Source organism: Nematostella vectensis, chromosome 15 (genome assembly GCF_932526225.1).
Source record: "Nematostella vectensis chromosome 15, jaNemVect1.1, whole genome shotgun sequence".
NCBI lineage: Eukaryota > Metazoa > Cnidaria > Anthozoa > Actiniaria > Edwardsiidae > Nematostella > Nematostella vectensis.
The window spans coordinates 5366700-5390248 of NC_064048.1; the positions used below are offsets into that span (position 1 = coordinate 5366700).

Consider the following 23549-nt stretch of genomic DNA (forward strand, 5'->3'; position numbering starts at 1 on the left):
TACTTGAAGCCTGCAATGCCGGCGTTACCCGGTGTTTTTATAGCCATAAAATCCAAGATTGCTGCTACGAATCACTCGAGGCAGGTTTTTCGCTAAAAAAACACTGGTTAAACGCCTGCATTGGAGGCTATTTCACTTGTGACATAAATGTGCTAAATTGTTTGCGCAGCTAAATGATCACTGATGAGCTGAGGAGGAAAGGCATATTTACCCTATGACGTAAATGAGCGGGTCCTTGGAATAAACTATGCCACGCCGCCAACGAACGACACCGCACCGCAAGCTTTTATAATATTTGCATGGCCTGCATAAACCTCACAGAACACTCTTTCCATGTTTTCTAAGAACCTTTATATAAGAACGTCCAGCCTGAGATCTCGCCAATTTCTAAGAATATGCAAAGAACATGCCAAGGTTCTAAAATCAGCAAAATATCTTTTTACAGATTGATGAGGAATGTATAGAATCCGGTTGGGTCCATGCTATTGTTATGAACTACCCACTCCCCCTTTGTCACTAAGCCAACCCCCCCCCCCCCCCCCCCCCACCTTTCAGCAAAAAGCTAGATCCGCCACTGACCTTCCCAAGGACCCTATCCACATACAAATCTAATTCATCAATTAATTACCTTGTAGAGCAATATCCCGAGCTGCAAGTGGCGTTTACATTTCTAATTATAACTTCTAAAAATAAAATGTTCACATGTCCCTACCTCGCGCCTCCTCACGTTTTTGGTTTTAGTGGAGGAAAAGCTTAAATTTACCCAAGCGAAAAGATAAAGGGGAAAATGATGGGGAGAGGGGGGGGGGGGGAGAACCTGGCATATATTAGTGGTAAAAATTACTCTGATTTAACGGCATAATCGACACATTTGCCTTGGCGAATAAAAACATTATTTTTAAATTCTTATTTTTTTGGATTTCTTTAATTATAAAGTGGTCACACTGAAGCCGGAAAATTAGGAGTTTCGTTTGTTCTTGTTTACTCTTTCCTTTCTACTTTCTGATTACACATTATTCCCAAGGCCAGGAGGCCAAAATTTTTTATGAGTTTTTTGCTGTTTATAAAATCACCCCGGAAAAAGTGTGCGCGCACGAATTTGCGATCCAACTGGGCAGTGGGCGTTCATGAAAAGGATTTTGCCATAACGATATCTAGGCGACTTTGCGTGAACCGCAGCCAAAGGCATTTTGTATCTTTTTTCTTTAATTTTTGAAAATTATCCTCCATATTTGAGAGTTGCCTTGGCTTTTATCAATGACAAATTTGATACTTTTTCTTCCTCCTGGTTCTTCCATCAAGTACTCAGCGGCAGTTTAAACATTCAATCATTGCCTGCAGACAACTAATGGCCCCGACGGAGTATTGAGAGACCAAAGGGAGAGGACAACGCAGCATGACCTTGAACGCCTTCTGTAAATCCATACAAAGACATGCTGTGAAACCCCGAATTTTCTTGCGGGTCAAAGGAGGTATCCAGAAACGATTATTATAAACCGGATAAAACAGTAACACTTGGACTAAATTGTTGAATCTAATGTTTATTTCTTTGCTTTGGAAGTCTTTTGGGATATCTTTACATTAAGAGCTATGTTTTTCCCTGTCAAATGTGAAAATTACGCGCCGAGATCGTTCATCGAGCTCAAATCACGGAAGGTTAGAGTCCAACTTGGCAAAACCACACAGTGCCATTAGGTGACGTATTTTTCTCCATGTTGGGTAATATTAGAACGCCCGTGTTGTTCGAAATGAATTTATTATATTGTGCTGCTCTAAACATAGAGCATCTTACGTTGAACGTAACGATACCGTTTAGGTCTGATGTTTTCATTTTTTCTCTTTTTAAAGTGTGGAAATAAGAGAAATGAAAAGAATAATAAAATGAGCGAATTAGAAAGAGAGTAGGCTCTAAAAGAATTACAAAAAGCATCAACAACATCGAATAAAGTAGATTTGGGCTTCCTGTGGAAAATGACAAAAGTTTCAATTGAACGCCAAACACAGGAAGCCCAAATCAAATGCTGGTAAAATCAAAAGCTGGGTAAAATCGTGAGTAAAGTGGGAAAGAATACATTTTATTTTAATAATTCAATTGATAGCGAATTGATAGTCAATTGCGAACTCTAAATCATAAGCAAAAGTAAATAAAATTGTTTTCAGTTTGGATTTAAAAGTGTCACTTGAGTTAATTTTTCAAATCAAGTGAAGGTAGACTGTTCCATATTTTTGGGGCAGCTACGTGCGGGAGACAATCAGTGTCATGTGCTGTGATGAAAACGTAATGTGTAAGTTGATTGCCTCATTCCGATCGGTAAAATTTTTAAAGCTTTTGCAATATAACTTTGAACTATAATTTCAAAAATTTCATCATACAATTTTTTTTTTCTCTGAAGTTGATTGAAAATGATAACTGGGGCTGAATTGCTAGTTTCCATATGGAGGCACATGATCGCAGCCACTTTGACAAATCGATCGCAGTCTATCGCACTCCGGTCGTAAAGTGGTTTCTATTGATCGCATACGATCGCAGGGTGAGTTTCCATATCGTACACGAACGCCTGCGCGATCTTGTGCGAATCACTGCGATCATATGGAAGCCAGCAGTTTGCTTTTCTTTGAAAACCCCACTCATATTTCCCATACGAAGTCTAATATATAGCTTTTGGCATTTTACCCGCAACAACTTATTCTATATATCTATACTAAAAAGACACCTTTATATTTTAGTTTTCAGATGTTTCAACCCCCCTTACACGCTTAAGTTTATGATGTGTTGATCAATTTGATCAATTTTTATTAATTATAGGCCGACAGATTGCGTTTGAAGATTTACCGAGTGTGGGTGGGAATATTGTAAGCATCCGAAAATTACCTCATCTGTTACAAAACAACGAAGAATATACAATTCTTCAATAATACTAATTCTTCAGAAAAATACTCTACTCTTCTTTACTCCTCGCTAATACCTCTCTAACAATCTATAACTATTATTTATTCACTATTTATTCGTATTAGTACCAATACCTATACTTATCTCTCCATCTAATATCTGAGGTAATAATCTTATCCATCAATCATCTAATTCACCAATCTGTCACGCCTAACTTACTATCTCTATTTCTCTCTCTCTCTCAATCCACCTCTATCTATGTAACTACCCGCTCGTGTAGTTGGGTTACCTGTGTTTTAAGGCGTGGAAGCTCAGGACATTTTCGTTAGATTCATAGCAAGTCCAACAGCAGGTTGAGCACACAAGTCGTGAGTATTCGTATAGGTTTTCATTGTGTTTTATATTGTAGTTTGACGGGTTCTTAGGGTTCGTGAGTTGTTTCAAGTTTAGAAGAGAGATAAAGATTGAGCCTTAACAGAGAAGTAGCTTCATTTGTTATAGTCCAACCAATCTACGTCAAAAAAGAGGCCAACATCGGACTAATCGCAACACAAGGGTTTTTTTAACGGTTTCTTGCAGAGAAATATCCCTTTATAACATGCTAAAAAAAACCCGGAGCAGGCAAACACCCCCAAAAAAACGTGCTCGAATTTTTCTGTACAAGGCTTTCATGAAAAGAAACAGGGTTCCCAAATCATGAAAATTACGAAAAATATACATACTTTAAAAAAATCAAATCTATACCACTATAAAAGGTAAGAAATATATATTTCTACACGATCTGGATAAAAAACAACAGTATCTGATATAGCTTTTCAATTTTGGGCAAAACCCACAGGTTTCTAGCAACCTTTACGGGACTTCAGAAGGAGAATCAAGCACATCGTGATTATTTTCATTTATAGTTTGGCACAATCGTGATTATTTTGAAAGTCTTGTGAATTAAGCCAATAAGAATGCTAGAAACGTGCTGATGGAAATCAGCGTCACTAACTATAACAATGTTTTAGAGATATGTATTTTTGTACGATCCCAGAAAAAGACACATCACACATCAACAAATTAGTTTTTCTTAGCGCTAATCCTCTTTATTTGCAGGTATGAATCACTTAAATCTTATTACTGTTATTTCCTCATCGCTTTTTTCTTTCTATTGGGTTTCGAATTTGCCATAGATCTTAAAACAAGTTTTCCCATGATTGTCGTCCTCTGTCTTATTCGACAGGTCCTCCCCGTACCATATTTTAAGGGTTGTGTCACGGTCGAGATTCACGTGAGTATTCGCCTTGAGGACAAGGTTTGGTGAGTTCATATTGTATCCTTGGCTTGTATACCAGTAGCCTGCTGGCCTTCCTGGATCTCCTCCGCTCGCCTGAATATAGCTAAAACAACAATAACAACAAAATATTTGAATATTGTGCTTAGCCATATACACTCTACTAGATTGTATGAACACCTGTTTCAAAAAAACGTTGTCAATCGCGTAACAGAGCTACCGCTTTGGGTCGTAGAACTATTCTGCTATTCGCCATTCACCAATTTCGGGGACAGTGTTTTTGGAAATGTATATGGCAAGTAACGGAACAGAACATGTGTCATGTTGACGCAAAACATCATAAGTTTTTGATGTTTGCAAATCGCTAGGGTGCCACTATTGGGTGCCGTATTTGGGAGTCCACTTCATTACCTCCCTCCCTTTTTTATCGCCCAAGGAATGCGCAAATTATGAAATTCCAAGCAGACGACCTTCAGGAACATCTACCACGCTTTAAAGCAAAAGCTTGTCGGTCAAGGTAAATGGTAGGACTAGAGGCATTTGTTTGCCATACTTTCGTGTTTTTGGCGGTGAAAAATCCTAGGGTAATCCTAAAGTCAAGCCAAGTTAGCCTTTTATTTATTTATTTTTTTTGGGGGGGAGGGGGAATTAAGAAAATATGGGGGGGGGGGCGCAGCCACGCCCCTACTGGTCATTTCCTTTCTGAAAATATTGGGGGGGGGGGGGGTTGGGAAGGAGGAGGCACATATCCCCCACGCCCCACCCCCTGCTATGGCTGTACAGAAAACGTAGTTTCATTTACTTACGTGAAGTCTTTGCCAGGAAAAACCGGTGTTTCGTCGTTATTCATTGTGATGATAACATTGAGATTTATTAGGGCCCAGCAGCCCCAGTGGCTTTTCTGTGATACTGAATTGCTGCAAGATACCCCTCCTTCCGTATAAGTAAGCTTGACTTCAGACAGGTGCCCATCAATTATCGGTTGTACTATGGCTGGGACATCCCCTTTTGCAGCGAAACAAACAGCCTCATCTTGTCGGGTTAACTGAATCCAGTCTAAAGCAACTACAAGGAGAAGGAAAACTTAAGTGTCAGTGTCAGGCAGGCAGGCAGGCAGGCAGGCAGGCAGGCAGGCAGGCAGGCAGGCAGGCAGGCAGGCAGGCAGGCAGGCAGGCAGGCAGGCAGGCAGGCAGGCAGGCAGGCAGGCAGGCAGGCAGGCAGGCAGGCAGGCAGGCAGGCAGGCAGGCAGGCAGGCAGGCAGGCAGGCAGGCAGGCAGGCAGGCAGACGGAAGGGCAAAGACAGACAGACGGAGGGGCAAAGACAGAGAGACAAATAGACAGAGGGACACGCACCTTTACAATCAAGTGTGACACCAATAGCTAGCTGGCCTTTTGGACACTCCCTCTTGCATTCTTTGTTTGCGGCCTTGGCGTAGCGACAGCGACCACAGTGGGTGGCTGAGTTTTCCTGTGTGCATCCTGGGAACGGAATAGCACTCAAAATTTATACCATTTACCTCTAATAAGCCGCGGGGGCTCGAAAATGAGGGAGGGGATTATCCTAGAGGGGGCTTAATTGAGAGAATATTCCAAATTCTTTTTTTTCAGACAATCTTTAAAGCGGCGCTCCTTCTCTGAAGCACCGCGAAAGAGGTGATATAAATTGGTTCGAACCCAGGATGCTGCATCCGAAATCAAATTTGTCCGAACTGCTGAACTGTACAATACAAAATATCGATAAACCCCTGTAACAAATATAATGCGCATGCGCACGCTCAACCTTTCTTTCTTGATTATCTTGAAATACCTAGCTTATATTTAGTTTACGGCTATTTTGGTAATGAACGTAGCAATCACAAGTCGATATCAAGCCAAACTTACTAAAGCTTTAACCGGAAGTTTACGTTTGCAGCTACGATAGTCCCAGACTTTTTCCAATTTAACGTCAATTTTGTTTTTTTGTGACATTTATAATGGAACCACCTTCCACAGTTTGACATGAAAGGCTGCCCTGAGGCCTTTCACGCTGGGCTTTAGATGTGAACATGCGCTGCGCGCTAATATATTTGTACGAATAGAATGCGCATTTAATAAAGTGAAGTGTAAAGTGAAGACACTTCGGCTGAATTAATTAACTAATGATTAACTGGCGCTCCGTATCCTATAAAAAAAAAATAAAAAAATTACAAGTCGCTAGTGACTAGCGGGGTTTGTGGCGGTTAAAAGGATTGATGGTGATATTTCGAAGGCCGCAGCGGATAAAAACCATCCTAGCGCCCGTCTTACCCATCAGAGGGTCGCATAGCTCGTGGCATTGGTTAGGAACACAGTACGGGCTTTCTATGCCTTTTACTGGATGTGTTACACCTTTACATTTGGCTTGAAGACGTGATCTTCCCTCAACCACGTGTATATTTGCAACCTACAAGACAAAACATACAAACTTATTTTCTAACCGGAATACTTTTTGAATCGGTGTTCTTTTTGAAATTTCAAGGCGTGTCTTCCGTTTGACTGTCTGGTTTAATTAGAGAGAAGTTGAATATTAAAGACTAGCAAAGATGTTGAATACCTGGTAAACCACGTGAGCTGACAGATAGACCATTGAGGTCAGTCAAGCAAGGAAGCAAGCAAACAAAAAACAAACAATCAAGTAAAACAAGCAAGAAAGCAAAAAGACAGACACGCAAGCAAGCAAAAAAAAAACAACAACAACATAAAGCGAGTAAAAAAGCTGACAAGTAAGCAAGCGACAAGCAGGCATGTAAAAGGTAGGCCGGTATGCACCCTGGCATTAACAGAAGGTTGGCTGGTACATGTAAGAAGGGTAGCTGGTACAGGCATGTAAGAAGGTTAGCTGGTACACGCATGTAAGAAGGTTAGCTGGTACAGGCATGTAAGAAGGGTAGCTGGTACAGGCATGTAAGAAGGGTAGCTGGTACAGGCATGTAAGAAGGTTGGCAGGCACAGGCATGTAAGAAGGTTAGCTGGTACAGGCATGTAAGAAGGTTGGCTGGTACATGTAAGAAGGTTAGCTGGTACAGGTATGTAAAAAGGTTGGCTGGTACACCCATGTAAGAAGGTTGGCTGGTACAGGCATGTAAGAAGGTTAGCTGGTACAGGCATGTAAGAATGTTGGCTGGTACAGGCATGTAAGAAGGTTAGCTGGTACAGGCATGTAAGAATGAGGCATGTAAGAAGGTTAGCTGGTACAGGCATGTAAGAATGTTGGCTGGTACAGGCATGTAAGAATGGTAGCTGGTACAGGTATGTAAGAAGGTTGACTGGTACAGGCATGTAAGAAGGTTAGTTGGTACAGGCATGTAAGAAGGTTGGCTGGTACAGGCATGTAAGAAGGTTGGCTGGTACAGGCATGTAAGAAGGCTAGCTGGTACAGGCATGTAAGAATGTTGGCTGGTACAGGCATGTAAGAAGGTTGGCTGGTACAGGCATGTAAGAAGGGTAGCTGGTACAGGCATGTAAGAAGGTTAGCTGGTACAGGCATGTAAGAAGGTTAGCTGGTACAGGCATGTAAGAAGGTTGGCTGGTACAGGCATGTAAGAAGGGTAGCTGGTACAGGCATGTAAGAAGGTTGGCAGGCACAGGCATGTAAGAAGGTTAGCTGGTACAGGCATGTAAGAAGGTTGACTTGTACAGGCATGTAAGAAGGTTGGCTGGTACATGTAAGAAGGTTAGCTGGTACAGGTATGTAAGAAGGTTAGCTGGTACAGGCATGTAAGAAGGGTAGCTGGTACAGGCATGTAAGAAGGTTGCCTGGTACAGGCATGTAAGAAGGTTGACTGGTACAGGCATGTAAGAAGGTTAGCTGGTACATGTAAGAAGGTTAGCTGGTACAGGCAAGTAAGAAGGTTGGCTGGTACATGTAAGAAGGTTAGCTGGTACAGGCATGTAAGAAGGTTGGCTGGTACATGTAAGAAGGTTAGCTGGTACAGGCATGTAAGAAGGTTGGCTGGTACAGGCATGTAAGAAGGTTGGCTGGTACAGGGATGTAAGAATGTTGGCTGGTACATGTAAGAAGGTTGACTGGTACAGGCATGTAAGAAGGTTGGCTGGTACATGTAAGAAGGGTAGCTGGTACAGGCATGTAAGAAGGTTAGCTGGTACAGGCATGTAAGAATGAGGCATGTAAGAAGGTTAGCTGGTACAGGCATGTAAGAAGGTTGGCTGGTACAGGCATGTAAGAAGGTTGGCTGGTACAGGCATGTAAGAAGGCTAGCTGGTACAGGCATGTAAGAATGTTGGCTGGTACAGGCATGTAAGAAGGTTGGCTGGTACAGGCATGTAAGAAGGGTAGCTGGTACAGGCATGTAAGAAGGTTAGCTGGTACAGGCATGTAAGAAGGTTGGCTGGTACAGGCATGTAAGAAGGGTAGCTGGTACAGGCATGTAAGAAGGTTGGCAGGCACAGGCATGTAAGAAGGTTAGCTGGTACAGGCATGTAAGAAGGTTGACTTGTACAGGCATGTAAGAAGGTTGGCTGGTACATGTAAGAAGGTTGACTGGTACAGGCATGTAAGAAGGTTAGCTGGTACATGTAAGAAGGTTAGCTGGTACAGGCAAGTAAGAAGGTTGGCTGGTACATGTAAGAAGGTTAGCTGGTACAGGCATGTAAGAAGGTTGGCTGGTACATGTAAGAAGGTTAGCTGGTACAGGCATGTAAGAAGGTTGGCTGGTACAGGCATGTAAGAAGGTTGGCTGGTACAGGGATGTAAGAATGTTGGCTGGTACATGTAAGAAGGTTGACTGGTACAGGCATGTAAGAAGGTTGGCTGGTACATGTAAGAAGGTTGACTGGTACAGGCATGTAAGAATGTTGGCTGGTACAGGCATGTAAGAAGGTTGGCTGGTACATGTAAGAAGGTTAGCTGGTACAGGTATGTAAAAAGTTTAGCTGGTACAGGCATGTAAGAATGTTGGCTGGTACAGGCATGTAAGAAGGTTAGCTGGTACAGGCATGTAAGAATGTTGGCTGGTACAGGCATGTAAGAAGGTTGGCTGGTACAGGCATGTAAGAATGTTGGCTGGTACAGGCATGTAAGAAGGTTGGCTGGTACATGTAAGAAGGTTAGCTGGTACAGGTATGTAAAAAGGTTGGCTGGTACAGGCATGTAAGAAGGTTGGCTGGTACAGGCATGTAAGAATGTTGGCTGGTACAGGTATGTAAGAAGGTTAGCTGGTACAGGCATGTAAGAAGGTTAGCTGGTACAGGCATGTAAGAAGGTTAGCTGGTACAGGCATGTAAGAATGTTGGCTGGTACAGGCATGTAAGAAGGTTGGCTGGTACAGCCATGTAAGATTGTTGACTGGTTCAGGCATGTAAGAAGGTTAGCTGGTACAGGCATGTAAGAAGGTTGGCTGGTACAGGCATGTAAGAAGGTTGGCTGGTACATGTAAGAAGGTTAGCTGGTACAGGCATGTAAGAAGGTTGGCTGGTACAGGCATGTAAGAAGGTTGGCTGGTACAGGGATGTAAGAAGGTTGGCTGGTACATGTAAGAATGTTGGCTGGTACAGGCATGTAAGAATGTTAGCTGGTACAGGCATGTAAGAATGTTGGCTGGTACAGGCATGTAAGAAGGTTAGCTGGTACAGGCATGTAAGAATGTTGGCTGGTACAGGCATGTAAGAAGGTTGGCTGGTACATGTAAGAAGGTTAGCTGGTACAGGTATGTAAAAAGGTTGGCTGGTACAGGCATGTAAGAAGGTTGGCTGGTACATGTAAGAAGGTTGACTGGTACAGGCATGTAAGAATGTTGGCTGGTACAGGCATGTAAGAAGGTTGGCTGGTACATGTAAGAAGGTTAGCTGGTACATGTATGTAAAAAGGTTGGCTGGTACAGGATTGTAAGAAGGTTAGCTGGTACAGGCATGTAAGAAGGTTGGCTGGTACAGGCATGTAAGAAGGTTGGCTGGTACAGGCATGTTAAAGGGTTGACTGGTACAGGCATGTAAGAATGTTGGCTGGTACAGGCATGTAAGAAGGTTGGCTGGTACAGGTATGTAAGAAGGTTGACTGGTTCAGGCATGTAAGAAGGTTAGCTGGTACAGGCATGTAAGAAGGTTGGCTGGTACAGGCATGTAAGAAGGTTGACTTGTACAGGCATGTAAGAAGGTTGGCAGGCACAGGCATGTAAGAAGGTTGGCTGGTAAAGGCATGGAATAAGAAAGTTAGCTGGTGAGAAAGCAGGCAGGCATTTTTGTGGGGTGGAGAGTGCACTTTCAAATTTAGAGCAAAGGTTTTGATTATATAGATCAATCATTTTCTCATTTACACAATTTTTTTTATCTTATTTGCTTTAAGATTAATACAAAATGCCGCCATGCCGTTCGTGGCAAACGTATCTTCCATGAAGCTATTTCCAAAACAATGTAGGTCGACTAAATTAGGTTAAAGCTCGGTTCGACGTATGCCTTAATCCTAAGGAAGAAAGTATAAATATCGAATAACAGACTAACACATAGAAATTTGGGAAGGTAGGAATACAAGCAGAAAATAATTACATGTAAAAAGCGCAATATAAATTAAATAAATATTATTATTATTATTATTATAATTATTATTATTATTATTATTATTATTATTATTATTATTATTATTATTATTATTATTATTATTATTATTATTATTATTATTATTATTATTATTATTATTATTATTATTATATAGTATTATAATAAGTAAAAGCTGCTTGTAAACAGTTTAGCAGTTAAGTTCTTTTAAAATGAGCAGTTTAATGGTTAGAGCTTTCCAATAGCTCTCCGGCCCGGACACAATAAATTTCAGTCAAATTCTAATAATTGACTTGTGAGCCTTTAGAAAATGACCACATACTGTCAATAAACATAGTTTTCGATAAAATATTGCATATTATTATAACAAGCCATTGACAGCTTAAATTTAAAAAACTGTTTGTAGACAATTAAAATTCTACAACAAACACTAACTCCAGACATGCGCAGTACCATGACGCTGCCCCTTTAAACGCTACTAATCCATAATCAACATACCTGCATCATCTTTTCACCGTTCCCAAAGGCGTAGTACTGCACATGGAGTGGTGTGTCAGTGTCAACAAGCGAGAGATAGGCGTCTCCTTTCTCCTGAGCTCCTTGACTCTTCCCATACTCGATCACGGTGCTCTGTTCACTGCCCTTGAGGCATACGAAGTACGACTGGAACAATTCGCTATCGCCAAGGCCCAGTGCATTCTTTACAACAGTACTCGCTTTACTTTGTCCATTCTGTTGTAAGACAACATTTGATGTCTCACCAGATTGTCGGTGAAAAAAAACTAGACCCTGCGTGCAGGGTTGACTGGGATACCTGATGGATTTCAATTGCATTTGCAGTTTGTTTGAGCCCCTGTGTCGAAGCAATAGGTCCTTTCAGCTGTAAGCATGCGCGTGCACTCACCAAGGGAACCTACCTCAACTACCGGCATGCAGCGCGCGCTCCGTTCGATGTAAGCTTAAAAATTCTGGTAGTTGAGGTAGGTTTCTATGGCTATACGCGCGCAATCTTATAGTTGGAATGGCCTATTAAGATTGCCTTTAGTTCATTCCTCCCACCTTCCCCTCTCTCCCTGATCGGGAATCGGTAGGTCCAGTCTGGTCATACATTTCGTTTTTCGTTTGTCGTGCTTAAATCATTTATCGTGCAAACATCAAAATACCACCCTCCCTCCCCTCATCAGGACTCTTACCTTGTAGATAGAAACCTGTTTTGGTCCAATCCTCACATGATACCACGTCTCTTTGTTGTCCGGTATCACCGAAAACACCACGTAGATGGGTCCAGCGCTGGCGGCAGTAAAGTGTATGCATTTGCCCTCAGTGGTCCGCTCGAACATGTTTTCATTCAACCAATCAACGTTACATGGCCACGACACAGTAGCTTCGACCCCAACTGGACTTGCAGATCGTTTTTTACCAGGTACTTTGCGACTTCCTTGGAAGCGCACTGTAGCAAGGGGTTTGTCTTGGAGAGGTAGTATCTTCTCCAGGGCTTGACTAGAGTCTGTAAAGTAGCTACCTTTCAGTTTAAGCGTGCCCTTTAACTCATCATATGTGAATTTCACCCCCAGGATATTGATTATCTTATTGCTGGTATCGCTAGCGCTAACGGGGAATCCGTTGTAAAGGACGAATCTTCCGCTGGGTCCAGCAGTGTACCATTTGTTATTCCTGTGAGAAAATCAACATCATTATGAGTTTATATTGCATGTCTACATATACGTAATGGTTACTCCAGGGGTAGGGTAGGGGTAGGAAGCAGGCATCGAGTTATTGGGGGAGAGGGGGCACAGCCACGCCTCTGCTGGTCATTTCCTTATAATTTTTTTTGGGGGGTGGGGGGGCACTCGCTCCTAGTGCCCTACCCCATGCTGCGGCCGTGTACCTAACGAATCCAAGGATTGAAGCCTTTTTGTGTTTATAAACACATATAAGGGGCAGTGCTGAATAACGTATGCGCATGCGCGTGTTCTGGTGAAAACAAACACAATCGTAGTGTTGAATCGTTCGAGTAACGGTACGAAAGGCTGACTTCAGTCGTTGTTTTGACTTTCTGTGTAAGTCTATAAAACCATACTGTACAAAAGATCACAGATTTGTTTGATAATTAGGGAGTCATAAAGAAATGTATAGCCAAGTTTGGTCTAGTTTTCTTAGCATTCGTCAAAATGTTACATTTCGTCTCTAAAACACAGCCAGTTCAAAACAAAAAGGCTAGTTTAACCGCGCGGTACTGGAACTATTCTTGCGTTTTTCAGCACTGTCCATATAAGGTACATCACATCGAGCAGTACACGTAACCGTGAGCCGAATAGAAATGTGTCAATATGCGATCCTTCTGCTTTTGGTCCTCAGATACTCCTTCCTTCTAACGTGAGGTGAAACAAACTCACTGGGTGCTTTGATACAGGCATTTTCCAGTTGTCCAAATATATCTGACCATAGGGGGTCGTTTCTCAAAAGTCCCGATAAACCCGATAAACTTTACGGGTGTTTCTCAAAACGCCCGCTATTTTCGGGCACGGAAAAAATCCCGGTAACTCGCCCTTTAGCTTATGGGAGCTCAAGAGCTCCCGTTAACTTACCGGGAATTACTTTTAATGCGAAAATTGATACCCAAAACGATGTTTTTCCTTAATATTTTCAGCTGAATGTATAGATCAACTATTCATCTTGAATTAACCAAGTTGAAATATTCAATTTGGTGCTTTTTTTTCCAAATAAATCTCGCAATTTTCAAGTTGTGTCGAGTTCATTTTATGGGATTCCATACCAGCCAATTAGGTTTCTTTTCTGTCAAATGATTTGGCATTTAGCTGTCACCGTGCGCTTAAACAATTTGACGAAGGTATTGGAAGTTTTGCTACAAAATGTGACTTAATCGACTTATTCTTAGTCTTTTTTTTTAAAAGTGCCGATGTCACAGCAGTGTTTGGGGTACCAGTTGTCTACAGACATCGACAAATCTACGATTTTTATTGATATTCAATAATTATTTAGCCAATCTATTCATTAACTCTGTAAATTATAATTTGCTTATCGGGAACGCGTAAACAACCGGGACGCTACCGCAAGCTTTGAGAAACGCTCTTCCTCGCCCGGAAAAGTATCCCGAAAACTCCCCCGCTACTCTAACGGGCCCGGTTATTACCGGGAGTTTTGAGAAACGACCGGCTGCCGGTGCTAAATTCACCGTTTCGTAATCATATATTAAGTTATATCTCATTTAAGTAACGATTGCATTCAAATATCTGTACTTAATCCTTCGTGTCATCTCATGTGGTATAAAAGTAAATCCGATGGCCAGCGGTTCGCGCATGTCGGTGCTAAATGCACCGTTTCTTAATCAAATATTATAGTTATATCCCATTTAATTAACGATTACATTCAAATACCTGTACTTAATCCGTCGTGTCATGTCATGTGGTATAAAAGTAGATCCGATGGTCAGCGGTTCGCGCATGTCGGTGCTAAATGCACCGTTTCTTAATCAAATATTATAGTTATATCCCATTTAATTAACGGTTGCATTCAAATACCTGTACTTAATCCGTCGTGTCATGTCATGTGGTATAAAAGTAGATCCGATGGTCAGCGGTTCGCGCATGTCAAACTCCACGAGTGCTATGGCATCATCTGCTATTAGAGCGTCCCACTTTGGATGAGCAAAAGTGCCAGTCAAACCTTCGTCTCCCATTTCACATCCGGGAGCTCCAGGCCCAAGACTGTTGGCCGAGGTTCTTACGCCCTGTCGAAGAGAAATATATAGAGAATACAATATGGAAAGTGCGCGCGTACGGTTTTTTTTCACGAGTTGTGCAGTATCAAAAAACGAACGAGTGAGCGCAGCGAAGCACTTTCAATTTTGTATTTTGTTTATTATATACGTACTGAGAAATTTATTATAAGCTTATTACATAACATTTTATTAGACTTGGCTGCAGAGGCTCCGAGGTTTGTGCTGTTCGACGGTTCAGTTGAAGACAGACAGAAACTTACATTGAAACGAATCTGTCTCGCTAATGTCGAGCACGAGACTGTTGCTCATGTTACACGAGTAGTGCACTTTTTGATCTCTAAAATCTCGATATCTATTAAAAAAAATAATTTACTAAATGGAAAATGCTTGTACGATTTTTATGCACTCGTTGATGCGTTGGGTTTGAAGCCATTCAAGTGCAGTGAAAAAATATCGTTCGTTCAATCAGAACCGCGAACGACTTTTCTTCACGGTGAAAAAAAAAACAACGTTCGCGCCTCTGATTTGCTGAGACTAGTGAACGAACGAAAGTTTACTGAATATGTTTTCAGTGAGTATTTCTCAGTATGTATGTAATAAAGAATATTAAAGCACCACCGAGTTTTAAAAATAGCGTTTGCAGAAGAACACTACCTACACCCCATTGACAACCAAAAGCCTGCGCTTATACGAAGGATCACCGTATTTTACACCTTTTGTACAATGTTTCATTGGCCGCATAGCGTAATTTTGAAGGGGCTTAGAGGTGAAATTGTATCACGGGCCATTATAAAACTGAATGGGGGATGGGTAAGAAACAAAAAATAATTCATACACGATAAAAAGCCTGGGAAAAATGCATGCAGCCCAGACCAGACAGAAAAAATGGATAAAACGGTTTTAAAGAAAAATATCTGAACGGTATGTGTTAAGTCTTCGCACCCCCTTGGCGAATTCCTGGCTACGCTGCTGTACTCGTAAACATTATAACAGTACCTCTCTAAAGTAGATGTCGATCGCTCTGGTGAGACTTTTTCGTCGCCGTTTAATCTGACTATCAAGGTCGCTTCTACTTTTAAAAGGACATGTGACTTTCTTCCCTTCTTTCATATAAAAGGGCTGGTTGTTGTCGTCTATCTCGAGCGAATTCCCATTTACATCACATCCAACTGTGTCTTCTTCAGGAAAGAGATCTCCAGCGCGAAAGTTCACAAGGTCTGTGATTGGCGCCATGTGGAATTTGAAGGCTTTTGGGTATTGTTGGATTGAGTTTAGCCATGACTGCGAAATATAACAAGCTATGTAAAAACCTAGCCTAATGCTTCAGAGGATGTAATAGAAATATAACAAGCTATGTAAAAACCTAGCCTAAATGCTTTAGAGGATGTAATAGAAATATAACAAAGCTATGTGAAAACCTAGCCTAAATGCTTTAGAGGATGTAATAGAAATATAACAAAGCTATGTGAATACCTAGCCATAATGCTTCAGAGGATGTAATAGAAATATAACAAGTTGGCGAAAACCTAGCCTAAATGCTTTAGAGGATGTAATAGAAATATAACAAGCTATGTGAAAACCTAGCCATAATGCTTCAGAGGATGTAATAGAAATATAACAAGCTATGTGAATACCTAGCCATAATGCTTCAGAGGATGTAATAGAAATATAACAAGCTATGTGAAAACCTAGCCTAAATGCTTTAGAGGATGTAATAGAAATATAACAAAGCTATGTGAATACCTAGCCATAATGCTTCAGAGGATGTAATAGAAATATAACAAGCTATGTGAAAACCTAGCCTAAATGCTTTAGAGGATGTAATAGTATATCTATTTGTATTTCTTTTTTCGTTTATTTAAATCCATTGTGTTGCTATAAGCGCTATATATAGAAATACCATACCTTTGAAAAAAAATTATTTTGATCTCGCGCTCTTCAGAGACATTTCACGTAACTTTGGGCCATAGCACTATTGCATTTATTATGTGAGTCACAAGCGGAGTTTTAACGAAGAAACAGAATCTATGTACAAAACGTAGCATTAAAATGAAACGCTAGATAAGCATTTAAATAAAACGCTAGATAAAGTTGTCAGGCCTGAGAATCCTCGTCTGTTAAAAAAAGGGGAATGGTTATTATCTCAAATCATTAACAGCATGACTACCTTAAACTCTTCCTTGAACGTGGGCGAGTACTCATCAGATAAGATAGCTGCGATTTCCTGACTTCCTCCCTGAACGACCACAGATGACGACGAAAATTTATTCTCAGATTTGCTTTCCTGTCCGGACTTAGATTCATATTTTGCTCCAGCGCTTGCAAAAAGGCCTTTGTATTCCGCCTCTACAACTTCGGATGCTTGTTCTTTTGTGGCAATGGACATTCCTTGGAGAGTTTTACGGAATTCTAACTCTCCTCCGAACTTGGCAGACTTAATGTAATGTGTTCCCCAACGCAAAATGAATTCCTCTAAACAATACAAATGGATAAGAATTAGTAAACAATCTTAACGTTAAAGAACGTTAAAGATTTTTAGGCAGTCGCATCCTTCTTTTGTAAAAAAAAAAAACAATTTAGGAAACAAATTATGCGAAGAAAGCTAAAAATATGTACTTATACTAAATTACATGTCTCATAAACGGTCAAGTTACGCGAGCATAGAGTGCATCTTCAACTATCATTCGTTTACTCTCTATTTACCTTTAACTTTAACGTTTTACCTAACCCTAATTTTCACAGAGCTTTGACCAGATCCACATAACGTTGGGTCGCAAAAATAGGGCCTGGATCGATTACTTAGAAGTTAAAATTGCCTTTTTCCTCGCGCGCAATACCAGGTGGATCCAGGAGTTCCTAAAAAGGAGGGAGTGGGGCAAAGCAAGGGTTTCAAGAAAGGGAGGGGCGGATTCATTATTTGTCCGTGGATTACTTATATTTCCTGTAATTTCTAAGCCAAAAATTTCTCACAAAATTTAGATTAGTCTTCTGCATTGAAGGGAGATTCATATCAAATAAAATACAAATACATATTTCATACATATCCTTGGACTAGCGCCATACCCACATGGTGCCCAAAATTAAGACCATGATTAATTTTCACGCAGTCGTCCTATATACGCTATGCAAGTATATTAATGAAAACCTAAGATATCTTCAAGCAGGTCTAGATTACAAAGCATTTGTATGGACTTTAATGAGTCATGTGGCCTTTAAATAATAATGTTCTTACGGTATGCTTGACCAGCGCCAGGGTGGAAATACGAGGGAGGCAGATTCATAAACTCCTGGAGAAATGCTTGACTCAAATCTGCAGGTTTTACTTCATCCTTGAATATCTCATATCTGTAAATGGTAAAAATTTAAATGTTAGCAGTGAGCTGACGACAGAACAGCTTAAAGCTTAGCGAAATTAAGGCCAATCACGCCGCCATTTCATACTCTCGCACAATACTAGACTTTCTTGCTGTCGAATTCGTTGTATCACGACACCGCATTTTCAAAACATCGATTTGTTTTTGTCTTTTGGGATTTTCTGTTCCGCCAGTCAAATTATTCAAAGCCAATCAGATTCTTGCCATCTCTCGCCTAGTGCAGTTGCCTGTCTTTCTGTCGCGACACTGTCAGGTTTTTGTCCAGAGGATAGCCAGGGAAGTGCACAAAGCGAGACTCTGATTGGCCCAGAATGGTTTTACTGACGGAACAGAAAACCAAAACAAATCGTGTTTTGAAAATGCGGGTCGCGATACAACGGATTCGACAGTAAGTCGGTTAAAAAAAAACCCTCATTTTAGACTTGGAGCAAGGCTAGCACAATACCTGCTCACTGAAATAATCAATTTCCATCGGCTTATTCAAGCAAGTGACTGAGATATACTCCAAATAAAATACACCTTTTTTTTATAGGAACGTCCAGGCTAAGATTTCACCAAGTTTTATGAACATGCTAAGGACATGCCGAGGCAGCAAAATATTGAAAGATTACTTTTTTATTCTTATATGTTCTAATATGCAGTGATAAATTGTGTTCATTAAATAACATCAATCATTGGGTACTATATTAGTACTAAAATTTAAGAACATCGTTAAGAACATTTTAAGCTTTAAAATGCTCCAAAAATATTAACAGCCCAGCCTCAACCGAAAATTAGACGTTCTTATAAAAAAAGAGTGTATCGTTAATGAGGTATTACAGCGCAACCAGTAAAACCGTGAACACCTAAAATATGTGTGGAATGTTTATTGTTTTCTGACGAATCAGACGCAAGAATTCAGACACTGAGACTTGTTGAGACATGTTTCTAGTTGACTGTTTTAATATCTCGCGAGTGATTGGTCGGAACAAACATTCCATACATATTTCCGGTGTTCACGGTTTTCTTGGTTGCGCTATAAACTTCAATCGTGAGTGGCTATTTTGTTTTTCAAATTTTCTTTCAAATAAACTTATCAATTTTCAAGTGTATAAAAATGAGTGGTTGATCGAAATCTTTATAAGTTGACTTAAGTATTTAGGTGCGGGTGGTGGTCTTTATAGCGGTAGCTAGTTTTCCCCCTTTTCTACAGGTTCACAAGTTTCTCTCTTCCGCAAAAGTGATTTCGAAAAAGTGATAACGTTTCACAAAATACACCTTTCTGGGCGATTGACGACAATCGAAAGTAAAGGTGTTTTGTTTTCATTTTGTACCTGCATAGGGAACACGACTTCGTTGGCGTCATTTTATGCTCCCGCTTAAAGCCGCATTGCCACCAGTTTACTTAAGGTCGATGATTTTTAAGGGAAAACGCGAAAAATATTTCAAAATATAGAAAGCAGTGTGTCTATTGGAAGTTTCTCGAGGATGTGCTCGATAATTTAGAGCGGATGGCCTGTTAAATATCTCGGATTCTAATAGATTTTTTTGTCTTTTAACGGTTGAGGTTTCCGTCGGACCTCCGAAGTAAACTGGTGAAAATGCGAATTTAAATGCAAATCACACAAAGCATCCATTTCCATTGGCTTATTCGAGCGAGTAACGAAGAAATTTTTAATCGAATATCGTCAATAACATATTAAACTTTTTTCGTAGACGAAGTTTCCTTGCGAATAAACCACTGTATTTTCAATGATAAACAATAACAAAGAAGTGGGTGATCGACATTTTTTAAATTTCCTTGCAAGTCACCTTCAAAGTCCTCATGCTCAGACAAGCTGAGCTCAGAGCATCTGAGAGCAAGGTGAGCATCTCACAATATCGATATCAAAGATCGACAGGAATTATTCCTAATTACTGCTAAACATTACTGTGCACGAGCATTTGCGATATCGACTACGAACCTCACAACATCTATGTCAAAGATCGACAGAAATGATTGCACATTACTGCTAAAGGAATTTCCCCATGCTTTCTTTACTCCAGCGTAAAAACCAAAATACGACCCGGAAACTCCAGCTTCCTTTTCCAAGTACGATTGGTACTCGGAGCGTGACGAGAACGTGTACATGTTAGCGGACGTGTCGTAGATGCCGTGCACGTTCATTGTGTCCGGAACTTGGTCACCGTCGTAGCTAAAAAATAAGAGGTGGATCATATAGCTTTAGCTGGTTGATTAGTAACTAAACAATATAACGTTGAAGAAAACAGTAACACGGACGCTTATGGGTATGGTGTTGATAATTACTTATTAGGTATTCATTATGATTATATAATGTGAGGATGTTCTAAGTTATGATTTTGATCACGACGCCGGTGATGGTGATGATGTGGGAGTGTTGTTTGTGTTGTCTATGGTGGTGGTCATGATTACGATGACGGTAGTCGGTGGCGGTGGCGATGGCGATGGCGATGGCGATGGCGATGGCGATGGCGATGGCGATGGCGATGGCGATGGCGATGGCGATGGCGATGGCGATGGCGGTGGCGATGGCGATGGCGATGGCGATGGCGATGGCGATGGCGATGGCTATGGCGATGGCGATGGCGATGGCGATGGCGATGGCGATGGCGATGGCGATGGCGATGGCGATGGCGATGGCGATGGCGATGGCGATGGCGATGGCGATGGCGATGGCGATGGCGATGGCGATGGCGATGGCGATGGCGATGGCGATGGCGATGGCGATGGCGATGGCGATGGCGATGGCGATGGCGATGGCGATGGCGATGGCGATGGCGATGGCGATGGCGATGGCGATGGCGATGGCGATGGCGATGGCGATGGCGATGGCGATGGCGATGGCGATGGCGATGGCGATGGCGATGGCGATGGCGATGGCGATGGTGGTGATGTTGATGTTGATGATGGTGGTGACGATAATGGTAGTGTTGGTAATTTTGGTGGTGATGGTGATGGTTATAATAATGGTTGGTGATGATAGTGATAGTGGTGGTGATGATGATTATAATGGTAATAGCACTAGCCCCTGATATTAAATTATAATGCCGTTTGTTTACTTACTATGAATGCCCCCCACAGCTTCGCTGGATGATGCTCATCTTTCTGGACTCGGAGCGATATTCCCCACGGCCGTCAAATCCCACTCCAATAAACGCTGCTCCATCGATCATTGTCTTTCAAAGCAAGACATAACAAGAAAGCAACCATTAGTGAAGTCGCACGCATCCCGAGAGACAAAAAGACCGCAGAGGAACATATAAAACTACAGATATAGTGTAGTCAATTTAAAGTATGATGTTTGTGTGATGGACGATTCTCGCTTATTAAAGTTCCATAGTATATTAAGGAGTTTTAAGCTTGCCAAGGCCACTTGGCTACTGTATATAAATAAGTCTAAGCACTTTAGAAATATCGTAAAACAAGTTTTACAAAACGGAGTTCCCATCCCCAGTAAATGTACACTTTGTTGCGTTTGCGGACACCGACGCATCAAAAAAGCAGGTTGCCTAGTGAAACTTACTCGACATTGTGTTGTCGTTTCTGTAGCAGTGTAGCACGGATCACCGGGCTGGTAATTTTTCCCATAGCAACCATTCATAATGGCAGGCCCAATATATCCATTGACATACGTGTATGGGGCAGGGTCTTCCTTCTCGGCATTCTCCTTTTCTGTTCCCTCTGTGGACGAGGTTATCTCCATCCCGGGGGGGACAAACATGTCTTCGTTCTTCCAGCCACTTGTGTCGGGTCGGATGTCGAGTTTGATCTAAAGCAAAAGATTGCTTAAAGGCTGCTTTCCATACGATCGCACTCAAGCGCACACGATCGCAGCTATTTTGACAGTACGATCGCGACCGATCGAAAAGATTCTATATTTTCGCAGTCGATCCCACACGATGGTAGGGTGGTTTCCTGTGATCGCACGTATCTTTATTTGATACCCAGGGGCGGCGGAGTGGTCTCATAAGTGGGTGGGGGGAGTTGGGGGAGAGGGGTGTGTAGTGGTTTCAGGGGATGGGGTGGGGTTGGTGGTTTCAGGGGGGAGGGGTGGGTGGTGGATCCAAATTCAATTTATAAGAACGCAGGGATTTTAAACTGTTCAACAAATTTGTTGTCGGTTGCATATATACCGCTTGAAAACCGTTGGTTTAGAAAAAAAAGCCCTGATACCTTATATTTCCATTTTATACCTGATGTCATTTTTATACAAACTGGGGGCGAAATGATAAAAATAGTGCTAAACTAGACGAAATGATAAAAAAAAAACGATAGACTGGTCAAAATGATAAAAAAAACCCGCTGGAATGAACGAAATGATAAAAACCCGTTGGACTTGGCGAAAAAAATAATATAAAAAGCTTGATTCTGGACGAAATGAGAAACCCGATGGATTGGCCAAAAAAAAAAAAAAATTAAAAGCTTGACTTTAGACGGTATGATAAAATCACCGCTGGACTGGACGATACATACCTTTCGCTTGAGAAAGTCTTCGGCCTTTTCTTGTTGCTTCCCGATGATCTCTAACTGTTTATCGATCAATTTTCCACCAACTTCAATGGCCTTCTCGGTCCCCGCTTTGACAATTTGAGCTTGGACGGCTCCACGCTTTGAACCATTCACATCTTCTGCTTGAGAAAAACCTTAAACAACATACGGTAAAGTCTTGCGAACCAAGTATAAATCCACCGAATGTTAAATGTAACATACCTGCCAACTCTCCCGGTTTGCGCAGGAGAGACTCCCGGTTTTGAGCCTTCACCTCCCGGCCAAAACATCGAAATTTCCTATACTCTTACTGTAATCTTCTGGGAAAATTCATCGAGAATTTCTTATACAGTTCTTGTATTTGAACACAATCTCTCGGTTTTAGAGCTTTCAAGGTTGGCAAGTATGAATGTAATTCCGTTAGTTATGGAAGCCATGGGTTTAGGAGTTGAAAATTATTGACAAGGGTTCGTGGAATAATAGTAGTAATCCTATAGGGTATATGTGTTGGGAGGAATCATATGCAGTATTCTATATTTTTTACACAGAATAAGCGGCTTAAAGTCGGCCTGTTCTTTGAGACTAATTTTGGCCCTATCTAATGTATCACTTTGAATGGGTTCATTTGTTTTCGCATCACAAACTATGATAAAATATGGGAAATATTTTTATACTTACAAACCAGTATGGCAACCACTAAGACTGAAAGTTCCAGCCTCATGTCTCTAAAATCAACAATGAAAAAACACAAATTAATTTATAAAGCAAAGATAAATCAAGGGAAGATTATATTTCGCAAACATTCTCGTACTTACCCTTTCATGTCAATGACATTAACACTTATGTGGAAAACGCTACTGGTCATAGGTGTTTTAGTATTCTAACGCCACAGACGCTTGAAGTGTTATAGACAAGGCTATGCATATTTCAAAGGTTTATTGTCTAATCACGCATGTAAATCTTGTTAAATGCTTAGATCGTACTTTAATTCTAAAGCCCCTTTAAAAATTACGATATAGATCATCACAACACAAAGGTTGATTTGACGCCGTTTAAAGAAAAACTTCTTGACCGTTATATTCCCACCTCTATATTCCGGAAATAATGTTCATTGTTTGCAGGTTATTTGCCTTTTGTTAAAAAATGTTATTTTTTTCACCGAGATATAAAATTATAAGATTTATTAACTTCTCTTTGGAAAGTCTTTGGAACCTTAGTAATGTAGAATTCGCTGATAATGGAGTTCCTCA

At 41.1% G+C, this 23549-nt stretch overlaps 1 protein-coding gene across 2 annotated transcripts; it reads right to left on the reverse strand.

Moving 5' to 3' along the window:
- Positions 1–3952: 3952 nt before the first annotated feature.
- Positions 3953–23223, reverse strand: LOC5522337. Of its 2 annotated transcripts, XM_048722868.1 has the most exons (17): positions 23115–23223; positions 22978–23024; positions 22285–22454; positions 21335–21580; positions 20875–20987; positions 19754–19984; positions 17669–17781; positions 16604–16908; positions 15433–15717; positions 14305–14445; positions 14093–14160; positions 11888–12368; positions 11193–11426; positions 6453–6588; positions 5520–5645; positions 4973–5231; positions 3953–4272 (listed from the first exon to the last, which is right to left on the reverse strand). In XM_048722868.1, the coding sequence occupies exons 1-17, from the start codon at positions 23162–23164 to the stop codon at positions 4041–4043; spliced, it is 3237 nt and encodes a 1078-aa protein (XP_048578825.1). In that variant the 5' UTR covers positions 23165–23223; the 3' UTR covers positions 3953–4040. The 2 variants fall into 2 exon arrangements, with proteins under 2 accessions (XP_048578825.1, XP_048578824.1); XM_048722867.1 differs by lacking the exon at positions 14093–14160 and having other exon boundaries at positions 14237–14445.
- Between the last annotated feature and the right edge of the window lie 326 nt (positions 23224–23549).